The sequence below is a fragment of the Oncorhynchus mykiss genome, chromosome 23 (genome assembly GCF_013265735.2).
Source record: "Oncorhynchus mykiss isolate Arlee chromosome 23, USDA_OmykA_1.1, whole genome shotgun sequence".
Taxonomy (NCBI): domain Eukaryota; kingdom Metazoa; phylum Chordata; class Actinopteri; order Salmoniformes; family Salmonidae; genus Oncorhynchus; species Oncorhynchus mykiss.
The window spans coordinates 60764474-60789694 of record NC_048587.1 but is presented as its reverse complement, the minus strand read 5'-3'; the positions used below and the strand labels follow the sequence as shown (position 1 = coordinate 60789694).

Here is a 25221-nt window from a genome sequence, read left to right as displayed (position 1 = left end):
TGTAACCCTGAACATGTGACCATTAAACACACTGAATCTGAACAACAATCCCACCTGTAACCCTGAACATGTGACTATTAAACACTCTGAATCTGAACAACAATCCCACCTGTAACCCTGAACATGTGACTATAAAACACTCTGAATCTGAACAACAATCACACCTGTAGCTTGTCCTCAAACTCCTGGAGGTTACGACGGTCCCGCGATGACAGAGGACGCCCGTCCTCACACTGGAGACAAACACACAAACAGACAAAGAGGAGGCATGAGAGGACTGTAGGTGTTCTACAGTCTGAAGGTATGAGAGGACTGTAGGTGTTCTACAGTCTGAAGGTATGAGAGGACTGTAGGTGTTCTACAGTTTCAACAGTCTGAAGGTATGAGAGGACTGTAGGTGTTCTACAGTTTCAACAGTCTGAAGGTATGAGAGGACTGTAGGTGTTCTACAGTTTCAACAGTCTGAAGGTATGAGAGGACTGTAGGTGTTCTACAGTTTCAACAGTCTGAAGGCATGAGAGGACTGTAGGTGTTCTACAGTTTCAACAGTCTGAAGGTATGAGAGGACTGTAGGTGTTCTACAGTTTCAACAGTCTGAAGGTATGAGAGGACTGTAGGTGTTCTACAGTTTCAACAGTCTGAAGGTATGAGAGGACTGTAGGTGTTCTACAGTTTCAACAGTCTGAAGGTATGAGAGGACTGCAGGTGTTCTACAGTTCCAACAGTCTGACTCTGGCTCTGGAGGAAGGGGTTTTAATAGGGGTGTGAGGAGACGCCCCTTTCTGTTTTTTTAACAACCGTCACATGTTATAATTATGCAAGCTCAGTAAAGCTCAATCAGGCTTAAATAGAGCATTTGAAATGGTTTCCAATAGTATTTGAATCAAGGTCTGGCTGCATGCCACCAGCTCACATCAGCTTTGTGGCATCACCTACAACAGGGACCAATGGGACCAATGGCAGACTGGCTTTTAGTCATCAACCTCCACATTCCTTACAGCCAGAGGTCATAACCAATTCCATCCCATTCTTATTTAAAAACCCCAACATTTTCACCACAATAGATATGCAGCTGTATGGTTTTCAGCGTTGGTGAAAACTGAGACCCACCTTGGCTTTGATATTTTCCATCTGGTGTTCAACCTCTTCAATATCTTCAGTGTTCTCCAGACGCTCGTACACCACACTGCGTGTCCCTTTAATCAGGTTCAACGGCAGCACTGACATACCATACGCCTGTAGAGAATGAAGAGGAACAGACGATTAATACCATAGTACTACTCTGATATACCATACGCCTGTAGAGAATGAATACAAACAGACGATTCAATACCATAGTACTACACTGATATACCATACGCCTGTAGAGAATGAAGAGGAACAGACGATTAATACCATAGTACTACTCTGATATACCATACGCCTGTAGAGAATGAATACAAACAGACGATTCAATACCATAGTACTACACTGATATACCATACGCCTGAAGAGAATGAAGAGGAACAGACGATTAATACCACAGTACTACTCTGATATACCATACGCCTGTAGAGAATGAAGAGGAACAGACGATTAATACCATAGTACTACACGGATATACCATACACCTGTTAGAGAATGAATACAAACAGACGATTAATAACATAGTACTACACGGATATACCATACACCTGTTAGAGAATGAATAATAACAGGTGTTTAATAACATAGTATAACAATAACATAGTACTACACTGATACACCTGTTAGAGGCAATCAGCAGTTGAAACAATCACAAAGCCCCCCTGTGTCCTGAATGACACTCCATTATATACTTTTGACCAGGGCCCACAGGGGTGCACTATGTAGGGAATAGGGTGCCATTTGGGAGGCAGACATGAAACAGACCGTTTCCATCACATTATTACAGTGGTGCCAAGGCCCTTTAGTGTCTGTGAATCTGTAGCACGTGTATGTGAACACACCTACCACCTACTACCCACACTCCCTGACGCATGACTGTACAGAGTGGAGATGTATAGGGAGCAATAACACACACAGCTATATCACGTTACAGCTGTACCCCTCCGGCTCCATGTCATTCTTTAAATGGTGCAATTCGCAATTGTGCTGCACGGAGCTTATGTGTGAATCTGCAGCCAGCAACCATTTTGTGTGTAGAGAAATGACAAGTAGGCTTCTGGCTCTCTCTATCTCTCCCTGCAGCTCCAGACGATATTTACAGCCTAACAGCGCCCCCCAGTGACAGCACTGAGGAGAGAGGAACGCTCCAGCATTCAGAGACAATGAATAAACTCATAGAAATACAAAAAAAGAAAGGACGTTGAGGGCAAGAAATGGCCTTTGAGGGAATAGCTTTTTAAAAACAGCAAATCAGCTATTATTTGAACAAGGACTGTTGCAACACATCAATAGACTAATTCCTCTTCCTTAAATAAAGAGAGGAAAAGACAGGAAAGAAAGAAGGAACGAGCAGAAAGAAGGTAAGAGCAGAAAGAGGAAATGAATGGAGAGAATAGGAGAGAAAAGAGAAAATGAGAGAAATGAGAGATAATGAGAGGAAATGAGAGATGAGGAGAGGAAAGGAGAGGAGAGGAAAGGAGAGGAAAGGAGAGGAGAGGAAAGGAGAGGAAAGGAAAGGAGAGGAAAGGAGAGGAAAGGAAATGCGGGAAAAGGAGGTAGGAGAGGAAATGAGAGAAAACTAGGTATGAGACAAAATGAGAGAAAACAGAGGAAAGAAGGTAAGAGAGGAAATTAGAGAAAATAGGGGAAATGAGAGAACATAGGGGAAAGGAGAGAACATAGGGGAAATGAGAGAACATAGGGGAAAGGAGAGAAAAGAGAGAAAGGACTCAGGGTGCTCAGTAGCACATCCAATTCAGAGTGTTGCCGGGGCAGAGGTGGGGTGAGGCACCTGGCAGGCACAATACAGCATGCTTGAACATCATCAAAAATGAGAGGAGAGGGCAATCTCTCTCTCCAATAACCTGCTCAGCGGCCAATCAATACATGTTGAGAATAAATGAAGGGCAGGCCAAACACACACACACACACACACACACACACACAAGTACTGCGTGTAAACACCAACCTGGGCGCTGCCATTTTACCAGCTATTTCATAATAAAACAAAAGAGCGTTTTGTGAGATTACACCTTAACCCCGCCAAGAGAGGCTGACCTCCTCGTCTCTCCATTGAAGGTTTCATTCCGAGACTGAAAAGGGAAATGCTGGATCACTCTGAAGTCCCTTTTTCCCTGAAAAACAAACTATTTTACTGGCTGGTGAGTGTTAGGTGACATTAGAGGGAGAGAGCAGGAGAGCATCAGGGGATGAAGGCATGAGGCAGGGCCAGACCTATTATTAGTCCTAGCTTCTGCGGTGGATGGATCTCTGCTAGGGGCTGTGTCGCACCTCCTGCAATGAATCACGGGGCCTCTTAAGGCCGGAGCATGTCCCGAATACCAAGCAGCTCGCTCATAAAAGAAGAACCTGTCCCCCTGTTCACATCCTTAGGAGTGTGTGTGTGAGTGTGTGTGTGTGTGTGTGTGTGTGTGAGAGAGAGAGAAGCACATCCCTTCTTCTCCGATGTGCTGCCTCCTTAACATGAGAAACATACAAACCCGACGCGACCGACCGACACAGGTGCCTTGACTCTTTTCCTCTCCAGGCCCGAGCTGTAACCCTCTGACATGAGTCACAAGTACAGGAGGGGGTGGAGTTCAACCCATTGGTAAAAGACATGACAAATAACTGTAGAATATACAGAGAGACGTTTAGTCTGTAGAGATTGAGAGAGTGTAATCATTGGCTGGAATCTTAAAGAGAGATATCTGACTGAGGGAGGGAGTGCTATTGAGAAGGGACCGGACCCCAGGCACAAGACACCTCTTTGTCCCTTTCTCTGGTCTCCGTTAGGGCAGGAGAGGGAGGGGTCTCTGTTCGGAGAGGAGAGGAGAGGGAGGGGTCTCTCTTCGGAGAGGAGAGGGGGGTTTCTCTCTTAGGGGAGGAGAGGGAGGGGGAGGGTCTCTCTTTGGGGAGGAGAGGGAGGGGGGGTCTCTCTTCGGAGAGGAGAGGGGGGTTTCTCTCTTAGGGGAGGAAAGGGAGGGGGGGGTCTCTCTTCGGAGAGGAGAGGGAGGGGGGGTCTCTCTTTGGGGAGGAGAGGGAGGGGGGGGGTCTCTCTTTGGGGAGGAGAGGGAGGGGTCTCTCTTCGGAGAGGAGAGGGGGGTTTCTCTCTTAGGGGAGGAGAGGGGGGGGGTCTCTCTTCGGAGAGGAGAGGGAGGGGGATCTCTTTTAGGGCAGGAGAGGGAGGGGTCTCTCTTCGGAGAGGAGAGGGGGGTTTCTCTCTTAAGGCAGGAGAGGGAGAGGGGGTATTTCTTAGGGCAGGAGAGGGAGAGGGGTGGGTCTCTCTTCGGAGAGGAGAGGGGTAGTTTCTCTCTTAGGGCAGGAGAGGGAGAGGGGGGGGTCTCTCTTCGGGGAGGAGAGGGGGGTTTTCTCTCTTAAGGGAGGAGAGAGAGGGGGGGGTCTCTCTTAGGGGAGGAGAGGGGGGTCTCTCTTCAGAGAGGAGGGGGGGGTGTTTCTCTTTTCGGAGAGGAGAGGGAGAGGGGGTCTCTCTTTCTGGAGGAGTGGGAGGGTGGGTCTCTCTTAGGGGAGGAGAGGGAGGAGGGGTCTCACTTAGGGGAGGAGAGGGAGGACGGGTCTCACTTAGGGGAGGAGAGGGAGGAGGGGTCTTTCTTTGGGGAGGAGAGGGAGGGTCTCTCTTAGGAGAAGGGGGGTTTCTCTCTTAGGAGAGGAGGTCTCTCTTTGGGGAGGAGCGGGAGGGGTCTCTCTTCGGAGAGGAGAGGGGGGTTTCTCTCTTAGGGGAGGAGAGGGAGGGGGGGTCTCTCTTTGAGAGGAGAGGGGGGTTTCTCTCTTTAGGGAGGAGAGGGAGGGTCTCTCTTAGGAGAAGGGGGGTTTCTCTCTTAGGAGAGGAGGTCTCTCTTTGGGGAGGAGCGGGAGGGGTCTCTCTTCGGAGAGGAGAGGGGGGTTTCTCTCTTAGGGGAGGAGAGGGAGGGGGGGGTCTCTCTTTGGGGAGGAGAGGGAGGGGGTTTCTCTCTTTGGGGAGGAGAGGGGGGGTCTCTCTTAGGAGAGGGGGGGTTTCTCTCTTAGGAGAGGAGAGGGAGTCTCTCTTTGGGGATGAGTGGGAGGGCGGGTCTCTCTTAGGGGAGGAGAGGGAGGAGGGGTCTCACTTAGAGGAGGAGAGGGAGGAGGGGTCTCTCTTTGGGGAGGAGAGGGAGGGGGGTCTCTTCGGGGAGGAGAGGAGAGGGGGGTTTCTCTCTTTGGGGAGGAGAGGGAGGGTCTCTCTTAGGAGAGGAGAGTGGGGAGGGTCTCTCTTAGGGGAGGAGAGGGAGAGAATGGGGAGTCTCTCTTAGGGGAGGAGAGGGGGGTTTCTCTCTTAGGAGAGAAGAGGGGGTCTCTCTTCGGAGAGGAGAGTGGGGAGGGTCTCTCTTAGGGGAGGAGAGGGAGAGAATGGGGAGTCTCTCTTAGGGGAGGAGAGGGAGAGAATGGGGAGGCTCTCTTAGGGGAGGAGAGGGGGGTTTCTCTCTTAGGGGAGGAGAGGGGGGGGTCTCTCTTAGGAGAGAAGAGGGGGTCTCTCTTCGGAGAGGAGAGTGGGGAGGGTCTCTCAGGGGAGGAGAGGGAGAGAATGGGGAGTCTCTCTTAGGGGAGGAGAGGGGGGTTTCTCTCTTAGGGGAGGAGAGGGAGGGGGGGTCTCTCTTAGGAGAGAAGAGGGGGTCTCTCTTCGGAGAGGAGAGTGGGGAGGGTCTCTCTTAGGGGAGGAGAGGGAGAGAATGGGGAGTCTCTCTTAGGGGAGGAGAGGGGGGTTTCTCTCTTAGGGGAGGAGAGGGAGGGGGGGTCTCTCTTAGGGGAGGAGAGGGGGGGTCTCTGTTGGGAGAGGAGAAAAATACTTATTTTCCACCATAATTTGCAAATAGATTCATTAAAAATCCTACAATGTGATTTTCTGGATTTTTTTTCTCATTTTGTCTGTCATAGTTTAAGTGTACCTATGATGAAAATTACAGGCCTCTCTGATCTTTTTAAGTGGGAGAACTTGCACAATTGGTGGCTGACTAAATACTTTTTTGCCCCACTATATATAGTACACTACTGTTGACCACAGCCCTAAATGACCTGGTCAAAAGTAGTGCACTTTATAGGCAATAGGACACCATTTGGGATGTACACTCCCTCTCTAATTCACCCAGAGGCCCTGGTCTACCCCAGGTCAATTTACTGGCATCTGATTAGATCGAAGGAAATGAATCTCCTCACCTGTTCTTTCCCCCATCAGCATCTTAACGCCGGCGATTTAAGAGCGAGGGGCGGATGGAAGGAGGGGAGAGGAGAGAGGAGGGGGGGGGGGGCTCCAGAGCCATAAGTCACTGTGCTAGCCAGGCTTTTAAATCAAGCCAGAGAAGACTTCAGTGATCAGATGACGCATGAGACTGCAGATTTTCAGACACCATTAGCCTTGTAGGGTGAAGTTTCCCCCAGAGGATGACCTTGCACTTTCACCACTAATGGTTAAGGTTAGGATTGGGGGACATTAAACTGATCCTTGATCTGTACCTAGAGGAAACTTCACCCCAGAGCCCTCACTCCTCCTTGAGTCAATCGACTTGAGGCTGAGGATGTCCTAATATGGCCAACGTACAGGACTGGGTGAGGCCCATAGGAGGTTTGTGGCACCTTAATTGGGGAGGACGGGCTTGCGGTAATGGCTGGAGTGGAATCAGTGGAATGGTATCAAACACATCAAACATATGGTTTCCATGTGTTTGATGTCATTCCCTTGACTCCGTTCCAGCCATTATTATGAGCCGTCCTCCCCTCAGCAGCCTCCACTGGTGACGGCCCTCGTCTACTCTGGTATGCGACTACCTCAGTCGAACACAGAGTTGGGTAGTCTGGGACTGTGATATACTGCCATACGCATATGGAAATATAATAGACGCATTAAAAAGTCACTGTGCCGATCATTTTCATTGTAATGTCATCTGAAAGGTGAAATGGAACCCTAAGGCGTATTAAACGAGCACTGATTCACAGAGTGAGTGGTTCGATAAACGACGTAACGTTTTCATGGAATTTCCCAAAAAATCTGTCACAGAAATAAATGAGTTTAGGAGAGACAGATACATTTTGGAGTGGTTCAGGTTGAAATGAAATGTAACCTATGAAAGATTTTTATGGATTTGGACCTACACCCACAGAATCCAAGTCAAATAACATCATCCTGTGAAATATTCTGAAAGGACGGAATTATAAAAGAAGCAACATAAAAGGAGCGTGTGTTTTTTTTTACAAGAAGTAGGTGTCAAATTCTGTGGTAAGTCACTGTGAAGGTAGCAGCAACATAATACCAGTGGTATGTCACTGTGAAGGTAGTAGCAACATAATACCAGTGGTATGTCACTGTGAAGGTAGCAGCAACATAATACCAGTGGTATGTCACTGTGAAGGTAGCAGCAACATAATACCAGTGGTATGTCACTGTGAAGGTAGTAGCAACATAATACCAGTGGTATGTCACTGTGAAGGTAGTAGCAACATAATACCAGTGGTGTGTCACTGTGTAGGTAGCAGCAACATAATACCAGTGGTATGTCACTGTGAAGGTAGTAGCAACATAATACCAGTGGTGTGTCACTGTGTAGGTAGTAGCAACATAATACCAGTGGTATGTCACTGTGAAGGTAGTAGCAACATAATACCAGTGGTGTGTCACTGTGAAGGTAGTAGCAACATAATACCAGTGGTGTGTCACTGTGTAGGTAGCAGCAACATAATACCAGTGGTGTGTCACTGTGTAGGTAGTCTCAACATAATACCAGTGGTATGTCACTGTGTAGGTAGCAGCAATATAATACCAGTGGTATGTCACTGTGAAGGTAGTAGCAACATAATACCAGTGGTAAGTCACTGTGTAGGTAGCAGCACCATAATACCAGTGGTATGTCAATGTGAAGGTAGTAGCAACATAATACCAGTGGTAAGTCACTGTGTAGGTAGCAGCACCATAATACCAGTGGTATGTCACTGTGAAAGTAGTAGCAACATAATACTAGTGCTATGTCACTGTGTAGGTAGCAGCAACATAATACCAGTGGTATGTCACTGTGGAGGTAGCAGCAACATAATACCAGCGGTATGTCACTGTGAAGGTAGTAGCAACATAATACCAGTGGTATGTCACTGTGTAGGTAGCAGCAACATAATACCAGTGGTATGTCACTGTGTAGGTAGTCTCAACATAATACCAGTGGTATGTCACTGTGAAGGTAGTCTCAACATAATACCAGTGGTATGTCACTGTGTAGGTAGCAGCACCATAATACCAGTGGTGTGTCACTGTGTAGGTAGCAGCAACATAATACCAGTGGTGTGTCACTGTGTAGGTAGTCTCAACATAATACCAGTGGTATGTCACTGTGTAGGTAGTCTCAACATATTACCAGTGGTATGTCACTGTGTAGGTAGCAGCAATATAATACCAGTGGTATGTCACTGTGAAGGTAGTAGCAACATAATACCAGTGGTATGTCACTGTGAAGGTAGTAGCAACATAATACCAGTGGTAAGTCACTGTGTAGGTAGCAGCAACATAATACCAGCGGTATGTCACTGTGAAGGTAGTAGCAACATAATACCAGTGGTATGTCACTGTGAAGGTAGTAGCAACATAATACCAGTGGTGTGTCACTGTGAAGGTAGTAGGAACATAATACCAGTGGTGTGTCACTGTGTAGGTAGCAGCAACATAATATCAGTGGTGTGTCACTGTGTAGGTAGTCTCAACATAATACCAGTGGTATGTCACTGTGTAGGTAGCAGCAATATAATACCAGTGGTATGTCACTGTGAAGGTAGTAGCAACATAATACCAGTGGTAAGTCACTGTGTAGGTAGCAGCACCATAATACCAGTGGTATGTCAATGTGAAGGTAGTAGCAACATAATACCAGTGGTAAGTCACTGTGTAGGTAGCAGCACCATAATACCAGTGGTATGTCACTGTGAAGGTAGTAGCAACATAATACCAGTGCTATGTCACTGTGTAGGTAGCAGCAACATAATACCAGTGGTATGTCACTGTGTAGGTAGCAGCAACATAATACCAGTGGTATGTCACTGTGTAGGTAGCAGCAACATAATACCAGTGGTATGTCACTGTGAAGGTAGTAGCAACATAATACCAGTGGTGTGTCACTGTGTAGGTAGCAGCAACATAATACCAGTGGTGTGTCACTGTGTAGGTAGTCTCAACATAATACCAGTGGTATGTCACTGTGTAGGTAGCAGCACCATAATACCAGTGGTATGTCACTGTGAAGGTAGTAGAAACATAATACCAGTGCTATGTCACTGTGTAGGTAGCAGCAACATAATACCAGTGGTATGTCACTGTGTAGGTAGCAGCAACATAATACCAGCGGTATGTCACTGTGAAGGTAGTAGCAACATAATACCAGTGGTATGTCACTGTGAAGGTAGTAGCAACATAATACCAGTGGTATGTCACTGTGTAGGTAGCAGCAACATAATACCAGTGGTATGTCACTGTGTAGGTAGCAGCAACATAATACCAGTGGTATGTCACTGTGAAGGTAATCTCAACATAATACCAGTGGTATGTCACTGTGTAGGTAGTCTCAACATAATACCAGTGGTATGTCACTGTGAAGGTAGTCTCAACATAATACCAGTGGTATGTCACTGTGTAGGTAGCAGCACCATAATACCAGTGGTATGTCACTGTGTAGGTAGTCTCAACATAATACCAGTGGTATGTCACTGTGAAGGTAGTCTCAACATAATACCAGTGGTATGTCACCGTGTAGGTAGTCTCAACATAATACCAGTGGTATGTCACTGTGTAGGTAGCAGCACCATAAGACCAGTGGTATGTCACTGTGTAGGTAGTAGCAACATAATACCAGTGGTATGTCACTGTGAAGGTAGTCTCAACATAATACCAATGGTATGTCACTGTGTAGGTAGCAGCAACATAATACCAGTGGTATGTCACTGTGAAGGTAGTCTCAACATAATACCAGTGGTGTGTCACTGTGTAGGTAGTAGCAACATAATACCAGTGGTATGTCACTGTGTAGGTAGTAGCAACATAATACCAGTGGTATGTCACTGTGAAGGTAGTCTCAACATAATACCAGTGGTATGTCACTGTGTAGGTAGCAGCAACATAATACCAGTAGTATGTCACTGTGTAGGTAGCAGCAACATAATACCAGTGGTATGTCACTGTGTAGGTAGTCTCAACATAATACCAGTGGTGTGTCACTGTGTAGGTAGTAGCAATATAATACCAGTGGTATGTCACTGTGTAGGTAGCAGCAACCTCATAATACCAGTGGTATGTCACTGTGTAGGTAGCAGCAACATAATACCAGTGGTATGTCACTGTGAAGGTAGCAGCAACATAATACCAGTGCTATGTCACTGGGTAGGTAGCAGTAACATAACACCAGTGGTATGTCACTGTGTAGGTAGTAGCAACATAATACCAGTGGTATGTCACTGTGTAGGTAGCAGCAACCTCATAATACCAGTGGTATGTCACTGTGTAGGTAGCAGCAACATAATATCAGTGGTATGTCACTGTGTAGGTAGCAGCAACATAATACCAGTGGTATGTCACTGTGAAGGTAGCAGCAACATAATACCAGTGCTATGTCACTGTGTAGGTAGTAGAAACATAATACCAGTGGTATGTCACTGTGAAGGTAGCAGCAACATAATACCAGTGGTATGTCACTGTGTAGGTAGCAGCAACATAATACCAGTGGTATGTCACTGTGTAGGTAGTAGAAACATAATATCAGTGGTATGTCACTGTGTAGGTAGTAGAAACATAATATCAGTGGTATGTGACTGTGTAGGTAGCAGCAACATAATACCAGTGGTATGTCACTGTGAAGGAAGTAGCAACATAATACCAGTGGTATGTCACTGTGAAGGTAGCAGCAACATAATACCAGTGGTATGTCACTGTGTAGGTAGTAGAAACATAATATCAATGGTATGTCACTGTGTAGGTAGTAGAAACATAATACCAGTGGTATGTCACTGTGAAGGTAGCAGCAACATAATACCAGTGGTATGTCACTGTGAAGGTAGTAGCAACATAATACCAGTGGTATGTCACTGTGTAGGTAGCAGCAACATAATACCAGTGGTATGTCACTGTGTAGGTAGTAGAAACATAATACCAGTGGTATGTTACTGTGTAGGTAGCAGCAACATAATACCAGTGGTATGTCACTGTGTAGGTAGTAGCACTATAATACCAGTGGTATGTCACTGTGTAGGTAGCAGCAACATAATACCAGTGGTATGTCACTGTGTAGGTAGTAGAAATATAATATCAATGGTATGTCACTGTGCAGGTACTAGCAACATAATACCAGTGGTATGTCACTGTGTAGGTAGTAGCAACATAATACCAGTGTTATGTCACTGTGAAGGTAGTAGAAACATAATACCAGTGCTATGTCACTGTGAAAGTAGTAGCAACATAATATCAGTGGTATGTCACTGTGTAGGTAGTAGCAACATAATACCAGTGGTATGTCACTGTGTAGGTAGCAGCAACATAATACCAGTGGTATGTCACTGTGTAGGTAGTAGCAATATAATACCAGTGGTATGTCACTGTGTAGGTAGCAGCAACCTCATAATACCAGTGGTATGTCACTGTGTAGGTAGCAGTAACATAATACCAGAGGTATGTCACTGTGTAGGTAGCAGCAACATAATACCAGTGGTATGTCACTGTGTAGGTAGCAGTAACATAACACCAGTGGTATGTCACTGTGTAGGTAGTAGCAACATAATACCAGTGGTATGTCACTGTGTAGGTAGCAGCAACCTCATAATACCAGTGGTATGTCACTGTGTAGGTAGCAGCAACATAATATCAGTGGTATGTCACTGTGTAGGTAGCAGCAACATAATACCAGTGGTATGTCACTGTGAAGGTAGTAGAAACATAATACCAGTGGTATGTCACTGTGAAGGTAGCAGCAACATAATACCAGTGGTATGTCACTGTGTAGGTAGTAGAAACATAATACCAGTGGTATGTCACTGTGAAGGTAGCAGCAACATAATACCAGTGGTATGTCACTGTGAAGGTAGTAGCAACATAATACCAGTGGTATGTCACTGTGAAGGTAGCAGCAACATAATACCAGTGGTATGTCACTGTGAAGGTAGTAGCAACATAATACCAGTGGTATGTCACTGTGAAGGTAGCAGCAACATAATACCAGTGGTATGTCACTGTGTAGGTAGTAGAAACATAATATCAGTGGTATGTCACTGTGTAGGTAGTAGAAACATAATACCAGTGGTATGTCACTGTGAAGGTAGCAGCAACATAATACCAGTGGTATGTCACTGTGTCGGTAGCAGCAACATAATACCAGTGGTATGTCACTGTGTAGGTAGTCTCAACATAATACCAGTGGTATGTCACTGTGTAGGTAGTAGCAACATAATATCAGTGGTATGTCACTGTGTAGGTAGCAGCAATATAATACCAGTGGTATGTCACTGTGTAGGTAGTAGCAATATAATACCAGTGGTATGTCACTGTGAAGGTAGTAGCAACATAATACCAGTGGTATGTCACTGTGTAGGTAGCAGCAACATAATACCAGTGGTATGTCACTGTGTAGGTAGTAGCAATATAATACCAGTGGTATGTCACTGTGTAGGTAGCAGCAACCTCATAATACCAGTGGTATGTCACTGTGTAGGTAGTAGCAACATAATACCAGTGGTATGTCACTGTGTAGGTAGCAGCAACATAATACCAGTGGTATGTCACTGTGTAGGTAGCAGTAACATAACACCAGTGGTATGTCACTGTGTAGGTAGCAGCAACATAATACCAGTGGTATGTCACTGTGTAGGTAGTAGCAACATAATACCAGTGGTATGTCACTGTGTAGGTAGCAGCAACCTCATAATACCAGTGGTATGTCACTGTGTAGGTAGTGGTAGCAACATAATACCAGCGGTATGTCACTGTATAGGTAGTAGCAACATAATACCAGCGGTATGTCACTGTGAAGGTAGCAGCAACATAATACCAGTGTACTAAGGTGAGAGGCAGACTCACTCAGCCTACGTCCCAAATAGGACCCTATTTCCTACATACACAGTGTATGGGCCCTGGTCAAAAGTAGAGCACTATATAGGAGAATAGGAATAGAACAGTGATGGTTTTGATTATCATGGTTAAAAGACTATACTAATGCCGTCACCTTCCTTTTCAATGGTTTGATACAGTGTGAGATGTATTTTTATCAGACATGACAAGTCTGTATCCTTCATGTCATTGACAAGCTAGATAGAAACACAATAAAGTACCATAACTTGTTGAAGTGCTAAAGTACAGCGAGGGCATAATCACAGGTCTAGTGATGATGCCACCGGGATTGATTGACGGTAGACTTTGCTGAGCTGAGAACATGCAGTGTGACTTACACTAGCTGAGGTCATGGTTGAACGTGTGTCTGTGATGTCAACAGCTATGGTGTGCAGGAACAGAACAGAACAGAGAGGCTAGTGATCTAGGATCAGGTACAGAACAGAACAGAGAGGCTAGTGATCTAGGATCAGGTACAGAACAGAACAGAGAGACTAGTGATCTAAGATCAGGTACAGAACAGAGAGGCTAGTGATCTAGGATCAGGTACAGAACAGAACAGAGAGACTAGTGATCTAGGATCATGTTCAGAACAGAACAGATATGTCCTGCCGTACATACCTACACGCACGCTACGGTCACAAGACGCAGGCCTTCTAATTGTCCCTAGAATTTCTAAGCAAACAGCTGGAGGCAGGGCTTTCTCCTATAGAGCTAAATTTTTATGGAATGGTCTGCCTACCCATGTAAGAGACGCAAACTCGGTCTCAACCTTTAAGTCTTTACTGAAGACTCATCTCTTCAGTGGGTCATATGATTGAGTGTAGTCTGGCCCAGGAGTGTGAAGGTGAACGGAAAGGCTCTGGAGCAACGAACCGCCCTTGCTGTCTCTGCCTGGCCGGTTCCCCTCTTTCCACTGGGATTCTCTGCCTCTAATGCTTTTACAGGGGCTGAGTCACTGGCTTACTGGTGCTCTTTCATGCTGTCCCTAGGAGGGTTGCGTCACTTGAGTGGGTTGAGTCACTGATGTGATCTTCCTGTCTGGGTTGGCGCCCCCCTTTGGGTTGTGCCGTGGCGGAGATCTTTGTGGGCTATACTCGGCCTTGTCTCAGGATGGTAAGTTGGTGGTTGAAGATATTCCTCTAGTGGTGTGGGGGCTGTGCTTTGGCAAAGTGGGTGGGGTTATATCCTTCCTGTTTGGCCCTGTCCGGGGGTGTCCTCGGATGGGGCCACAGTGTCTCCTGACCCCTCCTGTCTCAGCCTCCAGTATTTACTCTGCAGTAGTTTATGTGTCGGGGGGGCTAGGGTCAGTTTGTTATATCTGGAGTACTTCACCTGTCCTATTCGGTGTCCTGTGTGAATTAAAGTGTGCTCTCTCTAATTCTCTCTTTCGGAGGACCTGAGCCCTAGGACCATGCCTCAGGACTACCTGACATGATGACTCCTTGCTGTCCCGAGTCCACCTGGCCGTGCTGCTGCTCCAGTTTAAACTGCTCTGCCTTATTATTATTTGACCATGCTGGTCATTTATGAACATTTGAACATCTTGGCCATGTACTGTTATAATCTCCACCCGGCACAACCAGAAGAGGACTGGCCACCCCAAATAGCCTGGTTCCTCTCTAGGTTTCTTCCTAGGTTTTGGCCTTTCTATGGAGTTTTTCCTAGCCACCGTGCTTCTACACCTGCATTGCTTGCTTTTTGGGGTTTTAGGCTGGGTTTCTGTACAGCACTTTGAGATATCAGCTGATGTACGAAGGGCTATATAAATACATTTGATTTGATTTGATAGTGATCTAGGATCAGGAACAAAACAGAACAGAGAGGCTAGTGATCTAGGATCAGGTAAAGAACAGAGAGGCTAGGGATCTAGGATCAGATACAGAACAGAGAGGCTAGTGATCTAGGATCAGGTACAGAACACTCCTACTCTGAGACACAGTGAATGGCCTCTAACCAGTAGCCATTCCATTCTGCATCTGCTGTGGTCAAATATTTCGCTACACTCGCATTAACATCTGCTAACCATGTGTATGTGACAAATAAAATTTGATTTGATATTAATTTGCTCACACCTCAGAAAGTGTTGTGCTGGCCGAAAAACACTCTTGTGAAGGTTACAACTTGCTTACTCTTGAATTTAGTTAAAGTGCACCCACCAGTCTGGGACTGGGCTGTAGCAGAGAGAATATCACAGCTCTGTCAGGGAGTTACATAGGACAGTTTATATACACCCTGGGCTAAAGCAGAGAGAGAGAGCGAGAGAGAGCGAGAGAGCGAGAGAGCGAGAGAGCGAGAGCGAGAGAGAGAGAGAGAGAGAGAGAGAGAGAGAGAGAGAGAGAGAGAGAGAGAGACAGAGAGAGAGAGAGAGAAAGAGAGAGACTCTGTTAGGGAGTTATCTAGGACAGTTTATATACACCCTGGGCTGTTTGAATTAAGGGGGAGTGGCCACCTCGGCACAAAGACTAGTGATAAATAAACCCTGCAGAGTCATGGAGGATACGGGACCTGTCACTTAGGTTCCATTAGGTTAATCATGCAGAATAATAACACACAGCTGCAGTGATAAATCACATGGACCCTGAAGAAACACAGAGAGGCTGAGGACTGGAGGCTGGGCTGGAGTGGGTTGGAGAGCGAGAGAGTCCAGTATGGAGAGACCAGGGAGAGAGGAGAGAGGACTCCAGTATGGAGAGACCAGGGAGAGAGCAGAGAGGACTCCAGTATGGAGAGACCAGGGAGAGGGGAGAGAGGACTCCAGTATGGAGAGACCAGGGAGAGAGGAGAGAGGACTCCAGTATGGAGAGACCAGGGAGAGGGGAGAGAGGACTCCAGTATGGAGAGACCAGGGTGAGAGGAGAGAGGACTCCAGTATGAGAAGACCAGGGTGAGAGGACTCCAGTATGGAGAGACCAGGGAGAGAGGAGAGAGGACTCCAGTATACAGAGACCAGGGAGAGAGGAGAGAGGACTCCAGTATGGAGAGACCAGGGAGAGAGGAGAGAGGACTCCAGTATGGAGAGACCAGGGAGAGAGCAGAGAGGACTCCAGTATGGAGAGACCAGGGTGAGAGTAGAGAGGACTCCAGTATGGAGAGACCAGGGTGAGAGGACTCCAGTATGGAGAGACCAGGGAGAGAGGAGAGAGGACTCCAGTATACAGAGACCAGGGAGAGAGGAGAGAGGACTCCAGTATGGAGAGACCAGGGAGAGAGGAGAGAGGACTCCAGTATGGAGAGACCAGGGAGAGAGGAGAGAGGACTCCAGTATGGAGAGACCAGGGTGAGAGTAGAGAGGACTCCAGTATGGAGAGAACAGGGTGAGAGTAAGAGAGGACTCCAGTATGGAGAGACCAGGGAGAGAGTAGAGAGGACTCCAGTATGGAGAGACCAGGGTGATAGGAGAGAGGACTCCAGTATGGAGAGACCGTGGTGAGAGTAGAGAGGACTCCAGTATGGAGAGACCAGGGTGATAGGAGAGAGGACTCCAGAATGGAGAGACCAGGGTGAGAGTAGAGAGGACTCCAGTATGGAGAGACCAGGGTGAGAGGAGAGAGGACTCCAGTATACAGAGACCAGGGAGAGAGGAGAGAGGACTCCAGTATGGAGAGACCAGGGTGAGAGGAGAGAGGACTCCAGTATACAGAGACCAGGGAGAGAGGAGAGGGAGAGAGGAGAGGAGAGAGGACTCCAGTATACAGAGACCAGGGAGAGAGGAGAGGAGAGAGGACTCCAGTATACAGAGACCAGGGAGAGAGGAGAGAAGAGAGGACTCCAGTATACAGAGACCAGGGAGAGAGGAGAGAGGACTCTAGTATGGAGAGACCAGGGTGAGAGGAGAGAGGACTCCAGTATGGAGAGACCAGGGAGAGAGGAGAGAGGACTCCAGTATACAGAGACAAGGGTGAGAGGACTCCAGTATACAGAGACCAGGGAGAGAGGAGAGAGGATAGAGGACTCCAGTATACAGAGACCAGGGAGAGAGGAGAGAGGACTCCAGTATGGAGAGACCAGGGTGATAGGAGAGAGGACTCCAGTATGGAGAGACCAGGGTGAGAGTAGAGAGGACTCCAGTATGGAGAGACCAGGGTGATAGGAGAGAGGACTCCAGTATACAGAGACCAGGGAGAGAGGAGAGAGGACTCCAGTATGGAGAGACCAGGGAGAGAGGTGAGAGGACTCCAGTATGGAGAGACCAGGGAGAGAGGAGAGAGGACTCCAGTATACAGAGACCAGGGAGAGAGGAGTGAAGGAGAGTAGGGGATTCTGCAGCATTCTCTCCCTACGAACAGAGGGGAGAGAGAAGAGAGGGTTGAACAGAAGATAAAAGGGTTTAAGAGAGAGAGAGCAATATATATATAGTGAGGGAGAGAGAGAGAGAGAGAGAGAGACAGAGATTGAGACAGAGAGAAATAGAGAGAAAGAAAGAGAACTCCCAGCCTCTGATTTGTCTCCCACAAGGAAGCCTATTTGTGTGATTGACTCAGCATCACAACACAGCACATCAAAACACAAAGCTTGCTGGGAGACTTGATTTCCTGCAGGCCTATCTCACCAAGCCTCTTTAACAACATGGGGTCAACCCAGCAAAGCTTGAAAGACCAGCAACGTCTGCATCCCAAATGGCACCGTATTGACTTAGGGCACTATTTTGGGCTCTAGTCAAAGTGCACTATATAGGGATTGAGGTGCCATTTGGAACGCAAGCAACATCTCTATCCTCCAGAAGCTCCCGCGTGGCTCAGTGGTCTAAGGCACTGCATCTCAGCGGTCTAAGGCACTGCATCTCAGCGGTCTGAGGCACTGCATCTCAGCGGTCTGAGGCACTGCAGCTCAGCGGTCTAAGGCACTGCATCTCAGCAGTCTAAGGCCCTGCATCTCAGCGGTCTAAGGCCCTGCATCTCAGCGGTCTAAGGCACTGCATCTCAGCGGTCTGAGGCACTGCATCTCAGCGGTCTAAGGCACTGCATCTCAGCAGTCTAAGGCACTGCATCTCAGCGGTCTGAGGCACTGCATCTCAGCGGTCTGAGGCACTGCAGCTCAGCGGTCTGAGGCACTGCATCTCAGCAGTCTGAGGCACCGCAGCTCAGCGGTCTGAGGCACTGCATCTCAGCGGTCTAAGGCACTGCATCTCAGCGGTCTGAGGCACTGCAGCTCAGCGGTCTGAGGCACTGCATCTCAGCGGTCTAAGGCACTGCATCTCAGCGGTCTGAGGCACTGCATCTCAGCGGTCTAAGGCACTGCATCTCAGCGGTCTAAGGCACTGCATCTCAGCGGTCTAAGGCACTGCATCTCAGCGGTCTAAGGCACTGCATCTCAGCGGTCTAAGGCCCTGCATCTCAGCGGTCTAAGGCCCTGCATCTCAGCGGTCTAAGGCACTGCATCTCAGCGGTCTAAGGCACTGCATCTCAGCGGTCTAAGGCACTGCATCTCAGCGGTCTAAGGCACTGCATCTCAGCGGTCTAAGGCACTGCATCTCAGCGGTCTGAGGCGTCACTACAGACCCTGGTTTGATTCCAGGCCGTATCACAACCGGCTGTGATTGGGAGTCCCATAGGGCGGCGCACAATTGGCCCAGAGTCGTCCGGGTTTGGCCGGTGTAGGACGGCATTGTAAATAAGAATTTGTTCTTAACTAACTTTAATAGTTAAATAAAGGTTCAATAAAAAGATAAAGAAGTGGCCAGTGTAATTATCCACTATTTAAATAAGGACAGTAAGAAAGCAAAGTGAAGCAGAGAGAACAGAACCATGGGGTTAAATCCCTGCTGAGCAGGACGATGCATCTTTAAAGAGAGAGAGGCTCTTTAGAAACTCAATCTATGTGACTATGTATTATCTATATAAAGTGGTCTGCTTCAAATGGGGGACGACATGTCATTTCTTGAATAACAGCATTAAAGGCATATTTATATGTGTGTGTGTACGTAGCAACGTGCCTCCCACCTGAGGATCTGTCTCCTGTGTTTGAGGAGTGAAAAATCCACTTGTCACTTAAATCTCACTGGATTGATTGGTTTCCTTTTACTCCTGCGACTCTTTCATATTCGTGTCTGTCTTTTTGTTCCCTGTCAACGTTACGACCGTGGAGATGTCTGGAATGACCTGTCAAACACACCTAGTAATGGCTGCAATGAACTCAATGGGGTACATGGTCTTTCTGTTGATTCTATAAGAATTTAACGCACCGTCTTGACACTTACTGAACATCACAAGAAAGAGAACTGAGCTTTATTTTGATGAGTGTTCATTTCTTGGAAAAAGTTAATTGAAAAAAGTTATAATTGAATACAGTTGGGAATGTTTACTAATTAGATGCGCTGAAATGAAAGCAACTTCCGAGAAGGAACACTGGGATGATAGTGATATTATATCTGATCTCGCAAACAATGTGAAGTATGTTTAGATCGGTGTAGCCAAGCGTTTTGATTTTAAATCCCATGGGTCTCTTCCTTGACATAAATGTTTAATAATATCTGAGAACGTGACAACAGTCATTAATGAGGCAGTCTAGACAGCGCGGGTGAGCGCAGGTAGAGTAGAGAGAGCAGTTGTTTGGTGGTTGCAACCTAGCTCCACCTCTTTATGTTCAATTATTAATATATGCAAATACACCTGGTGCATTTATGCAAATATGACACATATAACTGTCTTGAATTTAACATTCCAGATACAATAAGAAAATATATAAATATATGAGTGCATTCTAAGAAAAAAGTGACAATTAATTGAATATCTAAAATCCATGAACTTCATTCATTATTTGTCTGCAGCCACCAGTATAATATGTTGTGTTCTAGAATTCAGTCAATATCTGCTGTGTTGTAACAATGGAGTATCTTCAACCGCGACCCTCGCATTAACATCTACTAACCATGTGTCTGTGACCATTAACATCTGCTAACCATGTGTCTGTGACCATTAACATCTGCTAACCATGTGTCTGTGACCATTAACATCTGCTAACCATGTGACCATTAACATCTGCTAACCATTTGTATGTGACCAATAACATCTGCTAACCATGTGTCTGTGACCATTAACATCTGCTAACCATGTGTCTGTGACCATTAACATCTGCTAACCATGTGTCTGTGACCATTAACATCTGCTAACCATGTGTCTGTGACCATTAACATCTGCTAACCATGTGTCTGTGATCATTAACATCTGCTAACCATGTGTCTGTGATCATTAACATCTGCTAACCATGTGACCATTAACATCTGCTAACCATGTGTCTGTGACCATTAACATCTGCTAACCATGTGTCTGTGACCATTAACATCTGCTAACCATGTGTATGTGACCAATAACATCTGCTAACCATGTGTCTGTGACCAATAACATCTGCTAACCATGTGTCTGTGACCATTAACATCTGCTAACCATGTGTATGTGACCAATAACATCTGCTAACCATGTGATCATTAACATCTGCTAACCATGTGTATGTGACCATTAACATCTGCTAAACATGTGACCAATAACATCTGCTAACCATGTGTCTGTGACCATTAACATCTGCTAACCATGTGTCTGTGACCAATAACATCTGCTAACCATGTGTATGTGACCAATAACATCTGCTAACCATGTGTGTGTGACCAATAACATCTGCTAACCATGTGTATGTGACCAATAACATCTGCTAACCATGTGTATGTGACCATTAACATCTGCTAACCATGTGTGTGTGACCATTAACATCTGCTAACCATGTGTATGTGACCATTAACATCTGCTAATCATATGTATGTGACCATTAACATCTGCTAACCATGTGTATGTGACCAATAACATCTGCTAACCATGTGTCTGTGACCATTAACATCTGCTAACCATGTGTGTGTGACCAATAACATCTGCTAACCATGTGTATGTGACCAATAACATCTGCTAACCATGTGTATGTGACCATTAACATCTGCTAACCATGTGTATGTGACCAATAACATCTGCTAACCATGTGTATGTGACCAATAACATCTGTTAACCATGTGTATGTGACCAATAACATCTGCTAACCATGTGTATGTGACCAATAACATCTGCTAACCATGTGTATGTGACCAATAACATCTGCTAACCATGTGTATGTGACCAATAACATCTGCTAACCATGTGTATGTGACCAATAACATCTGCTAACCATGTGTTTGTGACCAATAACATCTGCTAACCATGTGTCTGTGACCAATAACATCTGCTAACCATGTGTCTGTGACCATTTACATCTGCTAACCATGTGACCATTAACATCTGCTAACCATGTGAATGTGACCATTAACATCTGCTAACCATGTGTCTGTGACCAATAACATCTGCTAACCATGTGTATGTGACCAATAACATCTGCTAACCATGTGTATGTGACCAATAACATCTGCTAACCATGTGTGTGTGACCAATAACATCTGCTAACCATGTGTGTGTGACCATTAACATCTGCTAACCATGTGTATGTGACCATTAACATCTGCTAACCATGTGTATGTGACCATTAAGATCTGCTAACCATGTGTATGTGACCAATAACATCTGCTAACCATGTGTATGTGACCAATAACATCTGCTAACCATGTGTATGTGACCATTAACATCTGCTAACCATGTGTGTGTGACCATTAACATCTGCTAACCATGTGTATGTGACCATTAACATCTGCTAACCATGTGTATGTGACCATTAAGATCTGCTAACCATGTGTATGTGACCAATAACATCTGCTAACCATGTGTATGTGACCAATAACATCTGCTAACCATGTGTATGTGACCAATAACATCTGCTAACCATGTGTATGTGACCAATAACATCTGCTAACCATGTGTCTGTGACCAATAACATCTGCTAACCATGTGTCTGTGACCATTTACATCTGCTAACCATGTGACCAATAACATCTGCTAACCATGTGTATGTGACCAATAACATCTGCTAATATGTGTATGTGGCCAATAACATCTGCTAACCATGTGGATGTGGCCAATAACATCTGCTAACCATGTGGATGTGGCCAATAACATCTGCTAACCATGTGGATGTGGCCAATAACATCTGCTAACCATGTGTATGTGACCATTAACATCTGCTAACCATGTGGATGTGGCTACCCCTAGTCAGGGTAGCCTAGTGGTTAGGGCGTTTGACTAGTAACCGAAAGGTTGCAAGTTCAAATCCCTGAGCTGACAAGGTACAAATCTGTCGTTCTGCCCCTGAACAGGCAGTTAACCCACTTTGGGTTCCTAGGCCGTCATTGAAAATAAGAATTTGTTCTTAACTGACTACTTCTTAACTTGCCTAGTAAAATAAAGGTAAAATAAAATATATAAATAAAATTAACATCAGCTAACCATGTGTATGTGACAAATAAAATTAGATTTGATTGGAACTGTTGCTTTTACTAGAACTGTTATGAAAACTATTTGATGACCGTTTCTAGTGTACGTACAGTTGAAGTTGGAAGTGTACATAAACCTTAGCCAAATCAGAAGTTTACATAAACCTTAGCCAAATCAGAAGTGTACATAAACCTTAGCCAAATCAGAAGTTTACATAAACCTTAGCCAAATCAGAAGTGTACATAAACCTTAGCCAAATCAGAAGTGTACATAAACCTTAGCCAAATCAGAAGTTCACATAAACCTTAGCCAAATCAGAAGTGTACATAAACCTTAGCCAAATCAGAAGTGTACATAAACCTTAGCCAAATCAGAAGTGTACATAAACCTTAGCCAAATCAGAAGTTTACATACACTCAATTAGAATTTGGTAGCATTGCCTTTAAATTGTTTATCTTGGGTCAAACGTTTCGGGTAGCCTTCCACAAGCTTCCCACAATAAGTTGGGTGAATTTTGGCCCATTCCTCTTGACAGAGCTGGTGTAACTGAGTCAGGTTTAAGGGCCTCCTTGCTCGCACAAGCTTTTTCAGGTCTGCCCACACATTTTCTACAGGATTTGAGGTCAGGGCTTTGTGATGGCCACTCCAATACCTCAACGTTGTTGTCCTTAAGCAATTTTTGCTTAAGGAAGTATGCTTGGGGTCATTGTCCATTTGGAAGAGCCATTTGCGACCAAGCTTTAACTTCCGGACTGATGTCTTGAGATATATCCACATTATTTTCCATGCACATGATGCCATCTATTTTGTGAAGTTCACCAGTCCCTCCTGCGGCAAAGCACCCCCACAACATGATGCTGCCACCCCCGTGCGTCATGGTTGGAATGGTGTTCTTCAGCTTGCAAGCCACCCCCTTTTTCCTCCAAACATAACAATGGTCATTATGACCAAACAGTTCTATTTTTGTTTCATCAGACCAGAGGACATTTCTCCAAAAAGTACGATCTTTGTCCCCATGTACAGTTGCAAACCGTAGTCTGACTTTTTATGGCGGTTTGGAGCAGTGCCTTCTTCCTTGCTGAGCGGCCTTTCAGGTTATGTCGATATAGGACTCGTTTTACTGTGGAAATAGATACTTTTGTTTCCTCCAGCATCATCACAAGGTCCTTTGCTGTTGTTCTGGGATTGAATTGTACTTTTCGCACCAAAGTACGTTTATCTCTAGGACACAGAACGCGTCTCCTTTCTGAGCGGTATGAAGGCAATTTTTTGTCAGATTTCTTTTGATTTTCCCATGATGTCAAGCAAAGATGCACTGAGTTTGAAGGTAGGCCTTGAAATACATCCACAGGTACACCTCCAACTGACTCAAATTATGTCAATTAGCCTATCAGAAGCTTCTAAGGCCATGACATTATTTTCTGGAATTTTCCAAGCTGTTTAAAGGCACAGTCAACTTAGTGTATGTAAACTTCCGACCCACTGGAATTGTGATGCAGTGAATTGTGAAATAATCTGTCTTCAAATAATTGTCAGAAAAATTACTTGTGTCATGCACAAAGTAGATGTCCTAACAGACTTGCCAAACCTATAGTTTGTTAACAAGAAAAATGTGGAGTGCTTGAAAAATTAGTTTTAATGATTCCAACCTCAGTGTATGTAAACTTCCGTTAAGTGTGTGTGTGTTGCTCCCCTCTCCCACTGACACCACCACCCCACACCCTCCAGACATGTTCAGTTCACAGACTAGGTACCATGATAGCAGCCATGAAAAATAGACAACATTAAGGAGTGTTAGGGCACAGGCAATTTCTCTTATCTGGTAGAAAAACCTGGGACAGCTACAGTATGCTGAGGGAATCAAAATACAGGCCTATATTAAATGGCCCCTGAGACTGACATGTATAAATAGGGGGCGAACAAGTGCGACGGCGGAGCGTGTATATACATCACGTCAAAAGCCCCCAGCACTCTCAGGTGAAAGACGACAGCGAATGTGAGTGATTGAATGCCACATCCCTAGAATCACAAAGCATTACTAATACTGAAAGGCCCCTCAATCACTGAGAGCATCTGTAGGTCTCTAAGATGCTGTGATTCAAACATGTTCTCTCTTCTCCAACACGTCTCTAACTAAATTCACTGAACCAAATATTTAGTCAAATAGATAGTGTTCACCTTAGGCTAAGACTACACTGTAGTAGTAGTAGTAGTAGTGGTAGTGGTAGTGGTAGTGGTAGTGGTAGTGGTAGTAGTAGTAGTAGTAGTAGTAGCAGTAGCAGTAGCAGTAGTAGTAGTAGTAGTAGTAGTAGTAGTAGTAGTAGTAGCAGTAGTAGTAGTAGTAGTAGTAGTAGTAGTAGTAGCAGTAGTAGTAGTAGTAGTAGTAGTAGTAGTAGTAGTAGTAGTAGTAGTAGCAGTAGTAGTAGTAGTAGTAGTAGTAGTAGTAGTAGTAGCAGTAGTAGTAGTAGTAGTAGTAGTAGTAGTAGTAGTGGTAGCAGGGGTGTAAATTACTTAAGTAAAAAAATACTTTAAAGTACTACTAGTTTTTTGGGGTATCTGTACTTTACTATTTATAATTTTGACAACTTCTACTTTACTACATTCCTAAAGAAAACATTTTACTCCATACATTTTCCCTGACACCCAAAAGTACTCGTTATA

At 45.4% G+C, this 25221-nt stretch overlaps 1 protein-coding gene across 3 annotated transcripts in view; it reads right to left on the bottom strand.

Moving 5' to 3' along the window:
* LOC110516668 (lysosomal cobalamin transport escort protein LMBD1) overlaps positions 1 to 25221 on the bottom strand; it is a 261287-nt gene that overhangs the window by 117658 nt on the left and 118408 nt on the right. For 2 of the 3 annotated variants that reach the window (XM_036960939.1, XM_036960940.1), the window contains exons 8-9: positions 1111 to 1236; positions 165 to 233 (exon numbers count right to left, since the gene is read on the bottom strand). In XM_036960939.1, the coding sequence (XP_036816834.1) occupies positions 165 to 233; positions 1111 to 1236 (195 nt within the window). The remainder of the gene's footprint in view (positions 1 to 164; positions 234 to 1110; positions 1237 to 25221) is intronic. The other variant, XM_036960941.1, reaches the window with a different exon arrangement.